The sequence below is a fragment of the Coffea arabica genome, chromosome 4c (assembly GCF_036785885.1).
Source record: "Coffea arabica cultivar ET-39 chromosome 4c, Coffea Arabica ET-39 HiFi, whole genome shotgun sequence".
Taxonomy (NCBI): domain Eukaryota; kingdom Viridiplantae; phylum Streptophyta; class Magnoliopsida; order Gentianales; family Rubiaceae; genus Coffea; species Coffea arabica.
In genome coordinates this window covers 14,752,088-14,770,743 of record NC_092316.1, presented here as the reverse complement: position 1 = coordinate 14,770,743, position 18,656 = coordinate 14,752,088, and the positions used below count along the sequence as shown (strand labels likewise).

Genomic DNA, 18,656 nt, shown 5'->3' with positions numbered 1-18,656 from the left:
AAGGGTGCGCAGTGGACGCTGAGACTCACCAACAGAAATTTAAATTTGATCTTCTGATCTGTCAAGAAAGGGAGATAGAAGGGTGCGCGGTGGACGCTGAAACTCACCAACAGGAATTTAAATTGTCAAGAAGGGGGGTAGAAGGGTGCGCGGTGGACGCTGAGATTCACCAACATTTGATCTTCTTGATTGATTTTTTTAAAAAAAAACAGATTGGTGGGATTGACCCGATCCCAATTAAACACTGAAAGAAATGAAAATGCAAGTTCAATACCATCCAACTGAAAGATCAAAATGCATGTTGCTCAAGTAGTAATAAATCAAGACAAACTTACTTGGTGGACTTACGACTTTCTTGATTGATGATTTTTTTTAATTTTAAAAGAAAGGGAATAATGATTTTTGTTTCTTTCTTTGGGGATGTACAGCAAAACTTGCCATTTGCCCCAGTGTGAATCATGCTCAACTAAACCAGTAGTGTGTCACATAATCTTCCTGTAAAAAGGAAAAAAGGAAAAGAAGCAACTATGATGAAAAGACTGCCACCACCACGTGATCCATTTGCCTTGAGAACCATGTAAACATGATTTTCAATATCAACCAATCGCTCCCTTAGGTTCAGCCGACAACCCTTCAGAATCTTTGCAACTGTCAAATGTGAATTGTCCGTACTTTAGTATCATAGGACCTTAAATTTCATGACTCTTTAGAGATAAATTATAAGGGGATTGTCTTTTGAATGAGACCCAAAAAAAATGAAAAATACAAACAATTAAAAAAAAGTAGTATTCATCATACAATAATGCTAATATGAAATAAACAATGATACACAATAAATAAATGAAATAGAAAATAGAATAGTAAAACAAAATTGTTGAATTTTTGAATATAGGCCCAAGGATCCAAATTTGGATTCGTATTTAGAGGATGGCCTTTGATGAGGAAAAATGCTCCATCTGACCCTTTCGTAGTCATCCATTTTGGAATTCATTGTCTGCAAAAGAACAGCAGTATGAAAGAGACCCAAATCAACATAGTCACCAGCTTTTAGACCTCAACATCTTCTTCTCTGTTACTGATTATCTTGTACTCCAAGACCCTACCTCAGCGCCCTTTCGGGTTTTCACTAAGGTTACCCCTACCCTTTTCATAATTTTTTTTTCTTCTTGTTTTGTTTTTCTCTTTTTTCTTTTCTTTTCTTTTTCTTTTTCTTTTTTTTCGTTTTTCGTTTTTCTTTTTTTTCTCTTTTTTTTGATTTTTTTTAGAAGGTACTCTTTCAGGTTTTCACCTAGAGACATAGACAAGACAATTTTAACCCCAACTGTATCACTGCAGTCATGCTCTGATAATGAGTTGCATCAGTGAGACAATCTTCTCTGACATGTTTCAGACAAGTTTGTATTTGCATCATTTGTTAGTTGATTAAGAAAAATTTTTTCCAAAATACTGCAGAAGATGAAATTCAGCAAAGGAAAGGTTAAAGCTTGAAAGGCTTGACAGCGGATCATATGATGGGTTTGCAATCATTTGAGATAGCATTCTTTCAAAACTTACCCCGATCTAGGATGAGAAAGAGGTAAAATTTGCCCCAGTTCTATTTTCTTTTTTTTCTCTATTTTCTTTTTTTTTTCTTTTCTTCTTCTGTTTTTTTTTTAGAAACAAATTGCTCCAGTATGGGGTTAGTGATCTTAAGGGACAGCCAAGCGAAAAGGAAAATGGTTATGAAAAGTCAAAAGGAAAGAAGAAAATTTAGGGATAGAATATCGAAATGGAAAAATGAGAGGAAGTATGTCTGAAATCCGTCTCTTGCAATATTTTAAAATTTTTTTTTTTATAATCAAATGAAAAATTTTTTGCACATGTCTGCATTAATTGGTTGGGGAAAAACTTGACCGTCTATTTCCATAAGAATAAGCGCTCCTCCGGATAGCACTTTTTTAACAATGAATGATCCTTACCAATTGGGAATAAACTTCCCTTTAGTCTCATCTTGCATTGGAAGAATCCGTTTCAAAACCTTATCTATCTCCAACGTCAAACAAACGGGGCTTGACTTTTTTGTTGTAAGCCCAAGCCATTCGTTGCTGATAACATTATCCATGGCAAACAGCATTCAACCTTTTTTCATCAATGAGAGACAACTGCTCCTGACGTTCTCGGACCCATTCAGCTTCTTCTATCTGAGCCTCCATTAGAATGCGTAAGGAAGGAATTTCAACTTCTGCAGGCAGTACTGCTTCCATTCCATACATAAGAGAGTAAGGAGTTGTCCTTGTAGAAGTTCTGATTGTAGTTCTGTACGCCATCAGTGCATAAGGCAGTTTCTCATGCCAATCCAGGTGTGCTTCAGTCATCTTACGAATAATCTTTTTCAAATTCTTATTTGCGGCTTCGACGGCTCCATTCATCTGAGGCCTGTAAATGGCAGAATTTCGATGTCTGACCTTGAACATTGTTGAGGTTTTTGGCATTATCGGTGATCAACGTCTCTGGTACCCAAAAACGACAGATGCTATTATTTTTCAAGAAATCCGACACCACTTTCTTAGTCACATGCTTATAGGACGTAGACTCAACCCATTTGGTGAAATATTTAATCGCCACTAAGATGAATCGATGCCCATTTGAAGCAGGGGGATCAATAGTTCCGATCACATCCATTCCCCAGATTGAACATGGCCATGGAGTAGTCATACTATACAATTCTGTAAGAGGAGCACGTATAACATCACCATACATTTGACACTTAACACACTTTCTAACAAAATCTACACAGTCATGTTCCATGGTAAGCCAAAAATATCTTGTTCTCATGATTTTCTTAGCCAGTAGATGTCCATTCATGTGTGGTCCACAAATCCCACTATGCACTTCTTTCATCATATAATCGGCTTCCTCTTCATTGATGCATCTCAGAAGGCCCAAATAAGATGTTTTCTTGTATAGTATTTCTCCATTCAAGAAAAATCTTGCTGACATTCTGCGTAAGAAACTTTTTGCAACAGAATCAGTATCAGGAGGGTAGGATCCCGTTTTCATGAATTCCTTAATATCATTGTACCATGAGCGACCATCAGTGACCCTTTCCGTAATTAGACAATGCGCTGGCCTATTCTAAAGTTGAATCTGTATAGGTTCAATCACCAGTTCATCGGGATGTTGGATCATCGAAGACAGAGTAGCTAAAGCATCAACAAATGCATTACGAGTGCGGGGAATATGTCTGAGTTCCAAATTCCTGAATTTGCTGGCCAAACTAAGCAAGTTACAATGATACAACATAATTTTTGAATCCCGAGTTACCCACTGCTTAAGCGTCTGGTGCGCAAGTAAATCAGAATCACTGAATGCTATCAGGTCCTTAATCTCCATGTCCAATGCCATTTTCAATCCAAAAATACAAGCTTCATACTCAGCCATGTTGTTGGTATAAGGAAACTGTAATTTGGCGGTAGCAAAATAATGTTTCCCTTCAGGCGACACTAAAACTGCTCCAATTCCAGCTCCAAAAGAATTTGCCGCACCATCGAAAAATAACCTCCATCCAAGATACTGCTTACTCATATTCTCAACTGCTCCAACGAATAGAATTTCTTCATCAGGAAAGTAGGTATGCAATGGTTGGTAATCATCATCTCTTGGATTTTCTGCCAAATGATCTACTATAACTTGACCATTGATTGCCTTTTGTGTTGTGAAGACAAAGTCGAACTCGGAAAGGATCATTTGCCACTTAATCATACGTCTAGTGGGCATCGACTTTTCCAATAGGTATTTTAGAGGATCAGAACAGGAAATTAAGTAAGTGGTATAACCGAGCAAATAATGTCTCAACTTCTGAGCTGCCCATGCTAAAGCACAACAACTTCTCTCAAGGAAAGAATAGTAGGCTTCATATGCTGTAAATTTCTTGCTCAAATAGTAGATGGCTTGCTCCTTTCTCCCAGACTCGTCATGCTGTCCCAGAACGCATCCGACAGCCTCATCAAGAACAGACAAATACATAATCAGAGGTCTCCCTGGCTGAGGTGACACTAAGACCGGAGCATTTAACAAATAATTCTTGATCTTATCAAAAGCTTGCTGACACTCTTCATTCTACTCCATCGGCGCATTCTTTTTCAACAGTTTGAATAAAGACTCACAGGTAGAAGTTAACTGTGCAATGAATCGGCAAATGAAATTGATTTTTCTAAGAAAACTCTTCACATTTTTTTGACTTTTGGGAATGGGCATATCTCGAATTGCTTTTATTTTTGCAGGATCTATCTCTATACCCTTTTTGCTGACAATAAAATCCAATAACTTACCAGCCGGAGCTCCAAAAGCATATTTCGCGGGGTTCAACTTCAAATTATACTTCCTCAATCTTTCAAACAGCTTCTTTAAATCAACCAAATGGTCCTCAACCTTCCTGGATTTAATTATGATATCATCCACATAAGCCTCCATCTCTTTGTGAATCATGTCATGGAACAGGATAGTTATGGTCCTCTGATAAGTGGCTCCAACATTCTTCAATCCGAAAGGCATCACTCTATAACAAAAGATTCCCCATGGGGTGATAAAAGAGGTTTTTTCTCTGTCTTCTTCTGCCATTAAGATTTGATAATACCCAACAAAACAATCACCAAAAGATTCAATTTCGTGTCCAGCAGTATTGTCCAAAAGAATATGAATGTTTGGCAAAGAAAAATCTTCTTTCGGACTGGCCTTATTCAGATCTCTGTAATCAACACATACTCGCACCTCCCCAGATTTCTTAGGCACTGGCACAGGATTGGATAGTCAGATGGGATAATGAGACACCATGATTATCTTAACATAGAGCTGTTTCACAATTTGCTCCTTTATTTTGAGACTCATTTCTGGTTTGAATTTACATGGCTTCTGCTTTACAAGTAAAAAATTTGGGTCAGTTGGCAACCTGTGAATCACTATGTCTGTAGAGATCCCTGGCATATCATCGTATGACCATGCAAACACATCTTGAAAAAATATTAAGAATTCAATCATTTCCTCCTTCTATTTCTTATTCAAATGAATGCTGACTTTAACTTCTTTAACCTCCGTCTTAGTGCCAATATTGAAGATTTCTGTTTCTTCTAAATTGGGTTTGGGTTTCTCTTCATACTGTTTTAAATCCCTTGAAATAGACTCAAATTCTTCCTCAGTATCGCTCTCGCTTTGAATTTCAGATTGCATGATTTCAAGTTCATGAGAGATATCGAGATTGCATCCATAGAATTCCAAAATGGTGACATCCAAAGGGTCAAAGGATTTTATTTGTGGCCATCTGAAAATAGAATAAAACATAAGTAATAAATAAATAGCAAATACTGGTGAAGTCTTTCATTTCATTAAATTCAAAATGCATCGAGACTTCACAAAAAGATAAATATACAGATATAATTGCTATTTAAAGACATATTTAACTCAAACATTTATTTTCGTTTCAGCAATTTTCTTGAACAAAGCAAGTTATATTAACTGAAACAAGAATAAAGGTTTAAAAGATGAAAGTAATTTCTTTTAACAAAAGATCCAGACTACTGTCCTATCTGGATATGATCTAGACAAAAGACAATCCCCTTAAATTTACTGAAATTCCCTTCGAGAGGGAAAGTAATCAGCAGTCCAATTTTGAATAGCTCCTTCGGTAATTGGCAAAAATTCTGCATTCTCTGATGGCCCCTCCTCACAAGTAGCCCCGACAAATAGCTGAGACAGGTCCACTTCAATCTCCTCCACAGGATTCTTCATTTCTGGCATAATCACCTCTGATGAACGAGGAAAAGTGTGATATAGTGGAGGGATATTTAAGGCAGTTTGCTTGCCCTTCTTTTCAGCTTGTTTTCGAACTTGCATTTCCTTTCTTTCCTTAGCAGTTGGATGAAATCCCAGTCCAAATGTATCCTTTTGCATCGGGATCTCTATCGGCTCCAAAATTCCTTGCAATTCTCGCCCAAGACCTCTTCCTATTTCATATTCGCCTCGGATCATCTCTCTCGCCATCATAATACTGGCATCTGGCAAATCTGATTGAATCAGCGACTTATCCCTGGATGCCCATCCCACAGAGACGATGTCAGCAACATGATAAGACGAAATTGGAGTCCTTTTTCTATTTTCACCATTAAACTTTGCATCAACGATCATGGTACAGTCATCCTTGGCAAACACAGTAATGAGTTGATCATTCGCAATAAACCTCAACATTTGATGCAGAGAAGATGGCACTGAATTGAAAGCATGTATCCAAGGTCTTCCAAGTAAAATATTGTAAACGCTGGAGAAGTCAATAACTTGGCAAGTAACTTGGAATTGAGCAGGGCTTATCTCCAATACCAGATCTGCTTCACCCATAGATTCCCTCCTTGAACCACAGTTGCAGATGGACGGAGTTTAATATCAAGAAATCCAAGCTTGGTAAGAGTGTTCTATGGACAGATATTCAACGCTGACCCATTATCCACTAAAACCCTCGGCAACAGCTTTCCATTGCAACGGACTGATATATACAAAACTCTGTTATGCCCGATCCCTTCTGCAGTCAGATCATCATCGGAGAAGGCAATATGATTAGCAGCAAGTACATTCCCCACAATGTTAGAAAATTTATCCACTGGGATATCTTTAAGGACTTGGGCTTCGTTCAAGATTTTGAGCAATGCTTCTCTATGTAATTCGGAGGTTAAGAGAAGATTCAAAAAAGAGATCTGAGCAGGCATCCCATTCAACTGCTCCACTATTTTGTGCTCGCTTCTTTTCAGCATCTTTAGAAAATCCACCGCTTCCTTTTCAGACACAAGAGACTTGGGCGTCAGGGATTTAATCTTGGCTCTGAATTGAACGCCGATTTCGGAGTTTTTCGCAGCTTTTTCAGACCTGACAATAGTAGATACCTCCTCCTTCAAGCATTTTTCATCTCCAATTAACAGACTAGATACCTCGTAATTCCATGGTACATCTTGCAAGTTATTGACAGGCATTTGTTCCGAAAATTCGAGAATAACAGACTCTGATATATCCCATTCAAAAGATGATAGCTCCAGAATAAAAGGAACTTTGTCAACTTCGGAAGGCCCTCCTTCTATTATAAATGGCTCCACAAAAGATTTCAAATTTTCCTCGACATTATCCTTAGTCATGGACTTTTCAACAGGCGACAGTTTTCTCATTCTCGCATGGTCAGCCTCCATCACGCCAAACACTTCAGTTCCATCTAAAATGTACTGAGTGGGATAGACAAAATCTTCATCAGCGATGATAACTCCCACAGTGTTCCCATGCTCAGGTAAATGATTCTTACTAACATTCAGTCCCTACTCTCCCTTTCTTCTGAGAAGGATTTCTCCAGAGTCAATCATATCCTGAATCTTATGTTTTAAACCCCAACAATTGCCAGTGGTATGACCTGGACTTCCAGAATGATAAGCACAGATTGCATGCGGATCATAACGATAGAAAGACCTCTGGGATAGATTTTGAGATGAACAGTGCCAATTTTTCCAGCTGCTTTTAATTGCTCATACAACTGATCAATAGGTCGGCCCAAGTTGGTGAAGGTTCGAAATTGCTTCTGAGTTTGAATTCCACTGGTTTGCAAAGGATTTTGAGAAGGGTTATTGTTTTGCAGGGTTGGTCTGGAATGGTAAATGGGATGAGAGTGATTTTGAAAGACAGGTTGTGGAGTTGGAGGTAAGGGCAAGGTATTCAAATGATTTGATCGAGAATGATGAAATTGGATAGTAGTGTGGTAGACTGGTTGAGAATTGGTGTAATACGAGTAAGGGAAAGAATAGGTGGGATGATTTTGGGGTCTGAAAGATGGGCCCTGATCCCATATAAAAGCAGTATCACCTTCTTTCTTCTTGAATTGGGGCTTTTTTCCATTGCTGTTTTGATTTTGTAGAGCATCCAATTACAACTTTAATGCAGACACATTAACAATCTTCCCCGCTTTGACAAATTCATCATACTCCTCCAATTTGTTAATGATAGCAGCAAATGAACTTCCCGTCATGCGGAAGATCTCTTCAAAATAGGATGGATCGTAAGCCTTGATGAAAGTGCGAACAATCTCCTCCTCAGTCATAGGAGGCTCCACTTTGGCAGCTAACTTTCTCTACCGTTTTGCGTAAGTCTTGTGATCTTCCGACGGCTTTCTTTTCGTACCCTCCAGTGTGGTTCGTGTTGGTGCCAATTCACAATTAAACTCATATTACTTCACAAAGGCTGTTGACAAATCCAACCAGGTTTTGACCTCTTCAGACTTCAAATTTGAATACCAATCTAAAGCATCTCCCTCCAAACTTTCTGGAAGTAGACGCATAGGCAAATTCTCGTCATCCACGGATTTACCTAACTTGTTGGCAAACATCTTGAGATGCGTCTTAGGATTTCCAGTTCCATTATACTTGCTAAATTTAGGGGTTTTGAATCCCAACGGTAGCTGAATATCTGGGAAAAGACACAATTCATCATAGTCCAAACCACCATGCCTGCTCAACCCTTGATTTTTTTTCATAAAGTCATCGAATCGATCCAACCTTCTTAACAGATCTTTATCAATGGGTGTAGGTTGTTCTTCCATCGCCGCCTTCCCTTGAGATGCAGTATCCAGTACAAAAGGCTCTGTAAGGTGGTGGTGAGGTCCCTGAGGGTTGGGGGGAACGTTCAGATTGGTTTGTGGATGGGTTTGAGGGATTTCACTACTGGTTGGGTTCACCAATACATAATTTGGATGCATATAGGAAAAGTCTGAATTTAGTCGGGTAAAGGTATTTTCAAGAGGATTAGCGAAAGGAGGAGGAAAAGGTATTTGAGTATTGGATGTGTGGGGTGGTTGATAGTCTTGTGTAGGTGGGTGATTATCGATAGGTTCTTGGTCGTTGAGGACACCACCACCACTGTTGCTTGCGACCAACTGATCAATTACACGCCTTTGTACGGTCATTTCAGCACTTAACTCATTGAACTTGCCAAGTACCTCACTTAACTGAGCTCCCAATGCTGTGAAGTCCGGCGACGTTACTATAGCAGATTTTTCCGAAGTTTCTGGTACTGATACAGACTGTCTCAAGGCTCTACTTCGGGACCTGGTAATGATGGGGTTTCTTTGGGTAACTATTGTAAAAAAATACCTGATAGTGGAGAAAAGAAACTGATTTAGGAGTGGATTTTCTGTCAAATTGCTGTAATTTATTCAAGAAAAAGGAAAAAAATGAGTTAGTAGATATTTAAATAATTCGGATGCATGTCCTATGAAGGAGCCCTTTTTGTGCCAAGGGTCGGCATAATATGATGCAACACCTTCGGGGTAAAATCCCAATTTCAAACCTGTAAGTGAATGTAGAAATTCAAGTAGAAATTCTCATTAACCACTGACAAATTCAATCATTTTGTATAGCTTCATTGATGGTTCGACTGACTATTTTTACAAAATCCTCATGCCTTGCTAAACTAGTACGTTGAGACTCTCTTGAACTTCCTATACTAAGCTTTCGAATTCCTTCTCGAATTTTGTCAAATGCATCCAGGGCTCTCTCCAACTTTTCAGTTTTTCTCGTCTCTCGCTTTAATTGTGCTCGGGCGTCTTCCAGGGCATGGTCGGCCACTATAAGTTGTAATTGATAATCATCGAGCTCTTTCTTTAGCTTATCTATCTATTCTTCAGGGCTAGCGGAAGCAGACTGTGATTTCTCTCTTGCTTGTTCGACTGTCAGTTTGATCCACTCATTATATTCTGAAATGACCTTAGGTTCCAATTTGTTGACTTGATTCAAGTGCAAGTTCTCTAAACTAAGAAGATTTCCCCAAGCTTCCAATACTATGCTCCTACTTTCAGCAACTGTGTTTAGTCTGATATTTTCAATCCCTTGTATCATCGGAATTCTTTGCGGATACCCAAATTGCCTCATGACTCGTTGCGGAACATATGCGACCAATCCATTGGTGCCTGCTAGGGGGATAAAACTGTGTTAGGTAGTCGTGAAAATCGGATCCCTAATTTTTGTCAAATCCAAAACCCATTGTATTTTCTCAGGTGTCAAGTTATCGAACTCTTGAATAAACTGACTTGGAGATGCAATTCGATAATACTTTTTGACCCTTTCTCGGTGTGATTCGATCCAATTCTCTGCGGGGAGATAAGATCCCAAAGGATTGAGCGTTCTCTTCGTTAGATGCTCCATTGCCCACATTTGAAGTATCAAATTTGACCCATAAAAGAAACCTCTCTTCTTTTGACATTCAGTAGCGGCCGTGAAGATGTCGGCAATGATTACAGGTACCAAGGTAGGGGTCATTCCATTAATTCCCGAAAATAGGCTTTGAACCATGTTGATAGTGAAAAATGCGATCTTTCCGTGTTTTTACGGGAACAATAACATATTGATCAAAGCTAATCCAAACGCTTGTACTCGCTTCTCTACCCATTGCTCTTTACTTATAAAAAAATCGGTTCGATACTGTTCATAGGACCCTCTTTCTCCAAATCGTTCATACAGAAACTCTAACGGGCACGATCTCGCATCCGGATGTTGGTTCATGCTAGCTTGTCTTAATCCCAAAAACCTATAAAACTGTTCCCTTGTTCCACTAGTTGGATATATCATATGATAACCTTTCCCAGGTATCTGCAATAATCCTTCTATTTCTTCTAAAGCTGGTGTTAGTTCGTATTCACCGAATCGGAAAATAGAACCTTCTGGATCCCAGTATCCGAGTAGAGCTTGAATGATTGCAACATTTGGGGTTATACTTAGAAGACTCGGTAAATATGCCACATACTTGAACAGTATTTTCACCTCATGTATCATATTATTTTTCTAGTCTGTTAGTTCTCGAGGTATCTGGTTCAGCATTCTGTATGGAGCCATCTGAGGAGGAATTTCACTTTTAGTACCTTACCTCGGGATTTTATCCCTTAGGTAATACAAAATCGTAAATATGCAAGTCTCATTGGATTACCTATCTGAGACAAAAGGTGGCTTATTCCTACCGTGGGATTTCCTATGCGGCATTTCCTCTATGGTTAATGCATGATGACAATTTATTAAAACATATATACGATGAAATAATTGAAACATGACCTAAAAGTGCCCCATTTAAATGCTGGGGTAAGCTTAAAATGATGTGCAGTACATATACGCATGTAATTAACAAAAATTTAAACATGCTTGATATAGAAGACGGTCTTATCCTAAACGAGTACCATGCCAGGACTCTTATTTCTAAAGTTCGTGTATGCAGAAAAAGAGAAAACAAGAAGATGTTAGCTCAACAAGTAACACATAACACGTTGGGACAATAAATGATACAAGAATGAAAAGCAAAGAGAAAGGGGTGAAATCCCTCCCCTCGTGTCTAGTGTCATTAATCGGGTAAGGTTGACTCTATCTTAGGTAATTTCTAATATGGATGCATGAAGTTTGGTTAATTAATGTATCTAGACTCGATAAGGTTTCAGGCTCCCAAGCCTTCAGACCAAAAGGTTAAGGATCATCAATCCCAAAACCTTCGGTCGGTGGCTTGAGTGATCCCATAGGCATCGTTATGGGCATAGAGCACACCATCCGCCTACCTAAGAAAATCGATTCTAATCCTACAAAGAGATGTGGGATGGCGCCCACGAGAAAAATAAAAATAGGGTAAAAATAATGCATGCACGTATGAAGTGCTTCCTTTTGAGGGGAAAGATTATAATTAAAACACGCGTGGATGCTCTAAAGTGGTATTTCCCTCCACCCAAGATGCAAACGTGATACAAGTATATATAAACATAAATAAATGAAAGTAAATAAACAAATCATCGCATACACGGATATCAAGAGACGGTCGCGTGTGTGAAATGCAAAATATCCTAAAAAAGAAAAATACAACCTAAAACATCCAAATATGATAAATAAAAGAGTTAGGAAGAGAAAAGACAACTAAACCAAGTGCTTGGACTCTCTAGCGTCCCCAGTGGAGTCGCCAAGTTGTCGCACCCCATTTTTAGCGATGAAAATAAAAATAAAGTGTGAGGTTTATATAAGATGTGATTTTATTTTAAAACAAGTTAAAAGAACCTAAAATGAGGCTTTAAAAAATGCGACAATTTGGGTCCAAAAATTTAGTCTAAAATAGCTTTTTAGAAAAAATAGGAGTCGCCACTTGATATGATGTTTTGGTGTACCAAGTCACCCAAAAAATATTTTTGACAAAAATAAAATAAATCAAAACCCTTTTTGACAACTTCAGGTCTTTGAAAACAAGAGAAAATGGGTTCGGGAGTCACGGTTGAAGAAAGAGAAGGTAAAGGTTCAATTGACTCAAACCTAAGGCACCCTTTCAACCTAGTCTAAGCTAGTTGCGAGGTTTGGTCAAAATTTTCCTAATCTAACCCTTAATTTTATCACGTTTGGATGTTTCTACATGGATGCAAATTTAAAGTTATAAAAATATCGAAAGGAACAAAATGTTCATTCAAGGGTTTAATTGAACCAATCGCATTAGTTGCGAAAGCCAAAATGATTCCTTGAAAGTGTCACGAGTATGCAAATGATGAAAAGGAAAAGAAAGTTAAATAATATATATATATATATATATATATATATGTATGTATAAGTGACCAAAGAATAGGAATGCAACATAATGGATACGGGATACAAAAACTCGTGATAAAATTTTCTTATACAACGATTAATGGGGTATTTAAACTAAAAAGTTATAATCACCCATTTCCCATGTTTAAAAAATAATTATCCTAACATGAACAAGCAAATGAACTAACTTAAATGAGATGCAACTCTAAATGACATGATTAGCACCTATAGAGGGTAGGAGATAATATAATAGGGAATATCATGAAAATGAGAAAAGATCCTAAGAATGAAAATATGCACGAAAATGTAGTGAATATCACACAAAGATAAATCTAGCGCAAGACGACTTAAAGGGTCTAGCGTTGGATTAGCCCATTTCTAAAAATCCTTTCTAGCGTTGGACTAGCAAGTAAGCGAAGGGAGAAGCCACAACTAGCGTTGGACTAGTGTGATGACATCATGCATTAACAATTCATAGTGAAACAAATAAGGTATAAATTAAAACAAATAAACACATAAGAGCACGTAGCACATAACACGTAAACATAATATCTAGATGCCAAAATCCTAAGAAATGCGGATAAACATATAGCACGTAAGCCACATAAACACACAACCTTTCTATTACATCGGGGAGCCCAACTACAATCTAAAAGGGAAAAATATAATGAAACAAACATAATTATCCTATCTATTACATTTTTTTGAGGTATTTAAATGCCTCTCGAATAATTATAAAAATTAACTAAACAAATATAACATAAGAAAATTTAAAATGAACATTTAAATTCAATAAATAAAGCATATAAAAATATACAAACACATAAGAACACATAGGAGCACATAAGAGCACGTAATTGATATTGAAATAATAAAAATAAGAGTACCTCCCGTTTGAAGTGGTGACTAAATGGAGTCAAATTGTCCTATTTATACTCACAATGAACAAAAGAATCATGGCACCAATTTAGAAAAAAATAATAATAAAAGTACTAAATACACACTAATATGTCAAATATAAAGAATTTTAAAACACCTAAAAATTACAAGTTGAATATATTCAAAAGTAACATAATTAGTTATTAAAGAAAAGGAACAATCATAATAAAGAGAGCCAAAATTTGCCAAGGACTGAATTGCAAAGATTGAAAAACTTTTGGGGACAAAAATTATATTTTTCCAAAGTTTAGGGGTCAAAATTAAATGAAAGATAAAATTTAAGGACCAAAGTGTAATTAATTTAAGGACCTACATGCAAGAAATTTAAAATGGTTTGGACCGCAGTGAAACTACTCCAAAGATCAGGGGCTAAAATGCAAATTTTGATTTCTGATTTGGGAGAAAAAAGGCCATCGGCCGTCATTTTTATTTATTTGGGCCGGATACTACCTAAGCCCAACCGAAACCCAAAAGAAACGAGCAGGCCAGCCCGTCTTTTTATCCCTCAAGCCCAACCAAAAAAAGAAGCATGGGTCTGACCTTCTAGCGCAACCGAAATTAAGAAACAAGCCCACTAAAAAAAATAGCCCAACCCACTTTCCTTTTTTTTTCTTTTCTTTTTTTTTTTTTCTTTTCTTTCTTTCTTCTTCCTCCACTTCCAGCCGTTTCCTTCCCTTCTTCTTCGGCCAGCTGAAGAAGCTTCAGCTAGCGGCCATGGCGGCTGCCGGCGGCACCACCGCCAGACTGCCGGTCGCCAAAATTTCTCAAACTACACCTCCCCACTCCAATTTTCGTGTAGATTCCAATTCCGGATTTAGTTTTTACAAAAGACGATCCGAAAGTGGCCAAAATATCAAAATACATTCCAGTTTTTATTTCTTTAAAACACCCAAATCTTCACCAAAAAATATAAAATTTATACTACAACACTCCTTGTGATTTTTACAACCTAACTATCAACTAACATCAATGAAAGTAACAACAGATATGACAAAAATTAAACCAAAACAGTCCAAAAAATAATAAAAATCCTTCAAAACTTTTAACACTCAAAACTCCAAAAATTTTTGAATAACCACACCTTTTCAGACCTACACTAGCAAACGGTCACCTATTTGACAAGAAAACATGTATAATGTTAAGCTTTTTAATTCGTCTGTCATTTTGGCATTTTTTCAAACGGTTAATATGCATGCATGAGAAACATTTCCTTTTCCTTCATCTAGTTCATGCCATTTCCCAATTTTCAGCAATGCAACAACAACAATACAAGGCAGTCAGCAGAAACGAAAGAAAACTAAACAATGAAGCATTGATTTAATGTGCTAGACAAAAACTGAAAATTACCTCAATGTAGGTGTGTGTGAGGTTGAGATGGAACCGAGAGGGGTTGGGGAAGATTTTTTTTTCTTCTCTGTTTCTTTCCTCCGCCCAAGTCCGAGAGAGGGAGAGTGAGGAGTCAGGCTGCAAAATTCCGAGAGCTTCCCTTCCTCTTCTCTCGTGCGTTTCCTCCTCTTGTTTTTTTTCTGCCTCTGCCAAGTGAGCCCAGAGGGATTGGAGTGCTTTTTTTTTTTTTTTCTTTTTGTGGCTTGTCTTCTATGTGAGAGAGAGCCGAGTGAAGAGTGAATTTGTAGCCAACGTAGAGCTTTGTGTGTTTGTTTGGTCAAAAATGATTATTTTTACCAGATGACAAGAAAGATCAAGGAAGTTGAGTGTAGGAATGGGTTAAGTGTTTTTTGGTAGGGAAAATGATGAAAATGTGTAAGTTTTGTAATAATTTGATTTCGATTTGATTTTTGATTTTTTTTTTGTTTTTTAACTTTTCTCTTTTTTTTTGTTTGTTTTCGTTTTGTTGTTTTTTTTCTCTTTTTTTTCTAAAATAAACCTGCAAAAATGAGAAAATTACACATTAATAATAATAATAATAATAATAATAATAGATAACTTATTAAATAGATAAAAATTCAGGAAAACATTAAAAATTGACAAAAATTTAGTGTCTACAAGTGTAGTATGGTATAATCTAGGGGTGATAGAGTTGAGTTGAGATCTAGTAACAACATATTCGAGCTCGAACTGGACTCAAATCACTCAAGCTCGAGCTAGAGTGAGTTCATGAGATAAAGATCTAGATCAACTCAAAGATCACAAGGAACACTTGAACTTGACTTGATTGACCACAAGATGCCATTTAAGCTCAATATCGAGTCAAGTATTTGAGCTTGATAAAGCATTCTGGTTATTAATTCGTACCTTTTCTACATAATTACTAATATTTTGAACTCCTAAGAATCTAGACTTTGAATTTGAAATCTAGCACCGCTAATTTGTACTAAACATTAAACTAAGTTGCACTAAACATTCTAATTAAGGCATATTAATATCGATCGAACAAGACGAATTGCAATGCAACAAAATATGAAACAAGAGGTGCAGCCAATTAAAGAGAAAAATCCAAAGAAATGACAAGACTTAGAAGCATGTTGTTGCTTCTTTGAACTTTGAAAGACAATTACATCAAGAATTCAAGTTTCCAGCAGCTTAGCTTTGCTACATCTAGGAGAAACACAATAACATATGAAACTAAATAAGAACATAGAGCTGTCCAGCACCAGCAGTCCAGCACTCCATCCAAGTCCAACATTAAAAATTTTGACAAAACATGAAAAAGAGTGTAGATTACATAACGGGAAAATAGGAGTCTAGAACTGCACAAACAAGAATGCCAAGCACTTCATTCCAACCAACAACTAGAAACCAAGTATAGCCATGATCAAGAGTCACGAATTCCAGATTCTAAATTCAGATATTCAGCAAAACAGAAACAAAAGGGCTGATAGATTCCCAAAAAAAAAAAAAAAAACCACACGCTTGCAAAACCTAAGTGGCCATGATTCACGTTAACATTTTCAGCAATATACACAAGCAATAACCTATTCTCAATCTCATCAGAACTTCATGAAAATAGAAACAAAAGTGCAACCAATTAAAAGGTAAAATTCAGGTGCCTCTTATGCAACTTCAAACTTCAGAGTTTAGATGAAGTCATGCCAATTTTGCCGTCAAGCAGTTAAAGCGATAGTCTACAGTCCACAACACCTGCCATACAGAACTGACAAATCAACCAATTTATGTGCAATTTAAATTTGAACTTTGAACACAACTTGAAGCAGTATAAGAACAATAAAATCAGAATGCGCAAAAATAGGTGGACCTGATTTCCAACAGCTTGTTTGCTCCTTATGCAACTTCAAAATCTCGGAAGCTCATATTCTTTAAGAGCTTCTGTGGCTTCATTTAGGTGGTGGAAATGCAAAGAAACATATCACTATAAAATCAACAAACTAACTAATAAATACTAATTTATCTTTGAAATAACATAATTATATAGGTAAAACTTACTTTCAATTTCTTTTTGTCATCGTGTAAATTTCTACACCAATCGCCTGCACACATTAACATCTGTACAATTTTTGGAGCAAGTGAAGCATGGTAGGAATCAGTCACCCTAGTCCCAGCACTAAAGTGGCCTCAAATGCGACGGTAGTGATACAAATACATCAGCAACCACCTGAGAGAGTATCGGGTATGGTATATGGACTGGTTGATTCTCCACCAATCTAAATAGTTGAAATCCTTTGGATTTTTTTGAGTTGGCTGGTGAGACTTGTTTAGGTAATTCACCAACTCGCTCTTATAGGGTGATGTGATCTACACTTGGATATGATCTAGATAACGAACACTGACGGTTTAGCTGCGGAAATTTGACCCAATCTAATCCTTAAAATAGCGAATAATATTGATACTATCTCAACTCACTACTTAACGAATTAGGGAACCAAACTATAGGTAGTAGAACGCCACAACCAAGGAGATACTTGATTAATAAGTTCACTTGAATAACTTGAGAAAGATTCTCAAATATTCAAAGAATCTCTCTTGGAAAGAGAAAAGTGAAAACTCACGATTTTTATTGATTCAAAAACTGATTTTTGAAGGTCTCTTGCCTTGGCTATATATAGCCATACATTTGACAACCTAAAGTGAATTGGATTTACTTAAACTAGACCTAAAGTGAATCCCTAAAAATACCTAAGTAAACTCGGGTAGACTAGGATTCTTTTGGGCCGAATTTATGACCAATTTGCTATCTAATGTCCGGCCAACTAGAAGGGTTGTTTGGCCGAATTTATTAACAAGAAATAAATAACTAAATAACAACTAAAACGACAAATAAGCCCTTTCTTAACAAGACTAAATAAATGACACAACTTGAAACTTGAATAACTTGAGTATATGGCATCTTCATGGGTTAGAGTGGGGGATCCGGATCATATCATGGAGGCTCGTTGGACTCGAATTCACCATAATACTCATCCAAATCATCCCAATAGTCAAGTGGTGCTCAAGATGGATCCTAGATAAAAGTTGCGGCATTTATTAAAGAATCTATCCCCACATTTCGGTTGGAAGCCATACCAACTTGCCTTAAAACTCAAAGATGGCTTTTCGAACTTTTGTGATATTCTCTTGAGTTTTATATGCGGAATACATTTTAGGGAAGACGAACTCTATAGCTTGCATTTTCTGTATTGGATCCAAATAGCCACAATGGATATCAATAAATTGCGCTCGCTCTAGTATTTATCAAACTTGAGTTTCATTCTTGTAATCATACCCCAAACGAAATCATCTTCATCATTCGCTCGTGCATCCAAGAATTTCTTCACCTTTAGAACCCTTGGGAGGAATAGGTTGCTGGTTGGATACTCACTACTTGAAATTATGTGCGTGTTTATATAGAACTTCTCTAAAATGATGCACACTTTCTCAACTTTGTCCCAATCCTCTGAAGATGGACACAACTCATAAAAGGGTTCTTAAACTTGGAAACAAGGAAAAACCTCCTTGTATTTTACAACACGGCTTAAAATTTCATATGTTGAATTCCACGTTGTCCTACAATTGTGAAGCAATTTTTCCCAAGTATTTGAAGTTATTAAGCAATTTCTGCAAATAGCAATGCCCTACCATCAGACTTGTTCACAAAATTCATACTATCTTGGATATTTTCACAAATAACTACTATCTCCTTTAGGCCATCTTGAACTATAAGGTTCAAGACAT

The 18,656-nt window shown here is 37.1% G+C and overlaps 1 protein-coding gene across 1 annotated transcript; it reads right to left on the bottom strand.

Moving 5' to 3' along the window:
• Positions 1 to 2,093: 2,093 nt before the first annotated feature.
• LOC113739112 (uncharacterized) lies at positions 2,094 to 3,039 on the bottom strand. The gene is made up of 2 exons (XM_027266357.1): positions 2,445 to 3,039; positions 2,094 to 2,344 (listed from the first exon to the last, which is right to left on the bottom strand). The coding sequence occupies exons 1-2, from the start codon at positions 3,037 to 3,039 to the stop codon at positions 2,094 to 2,096; spliced, it is 846 nt and encodes a 281-aa protein (XP_027122158.1).
• Between the last annotated feature and the right edge of the window lie 15,617 nt (positions 3,040 to 18,656).

Coding starts and splice junctions, on each gene's coding strand:
- LOC113739112 (XM_027266357.1), bottom strand. CDS start 3,039: ATGAAAACGGGATCCTACCCTCCTGATACTGATTCTGTTGCAAAAAGT. Junction 2,345..2,444: donor AAACCTCAACAATGTTCAAG/GTCAGACATCGA, acceptor AGATGACTGAAG/CACACCTGGATTGGCATGAG.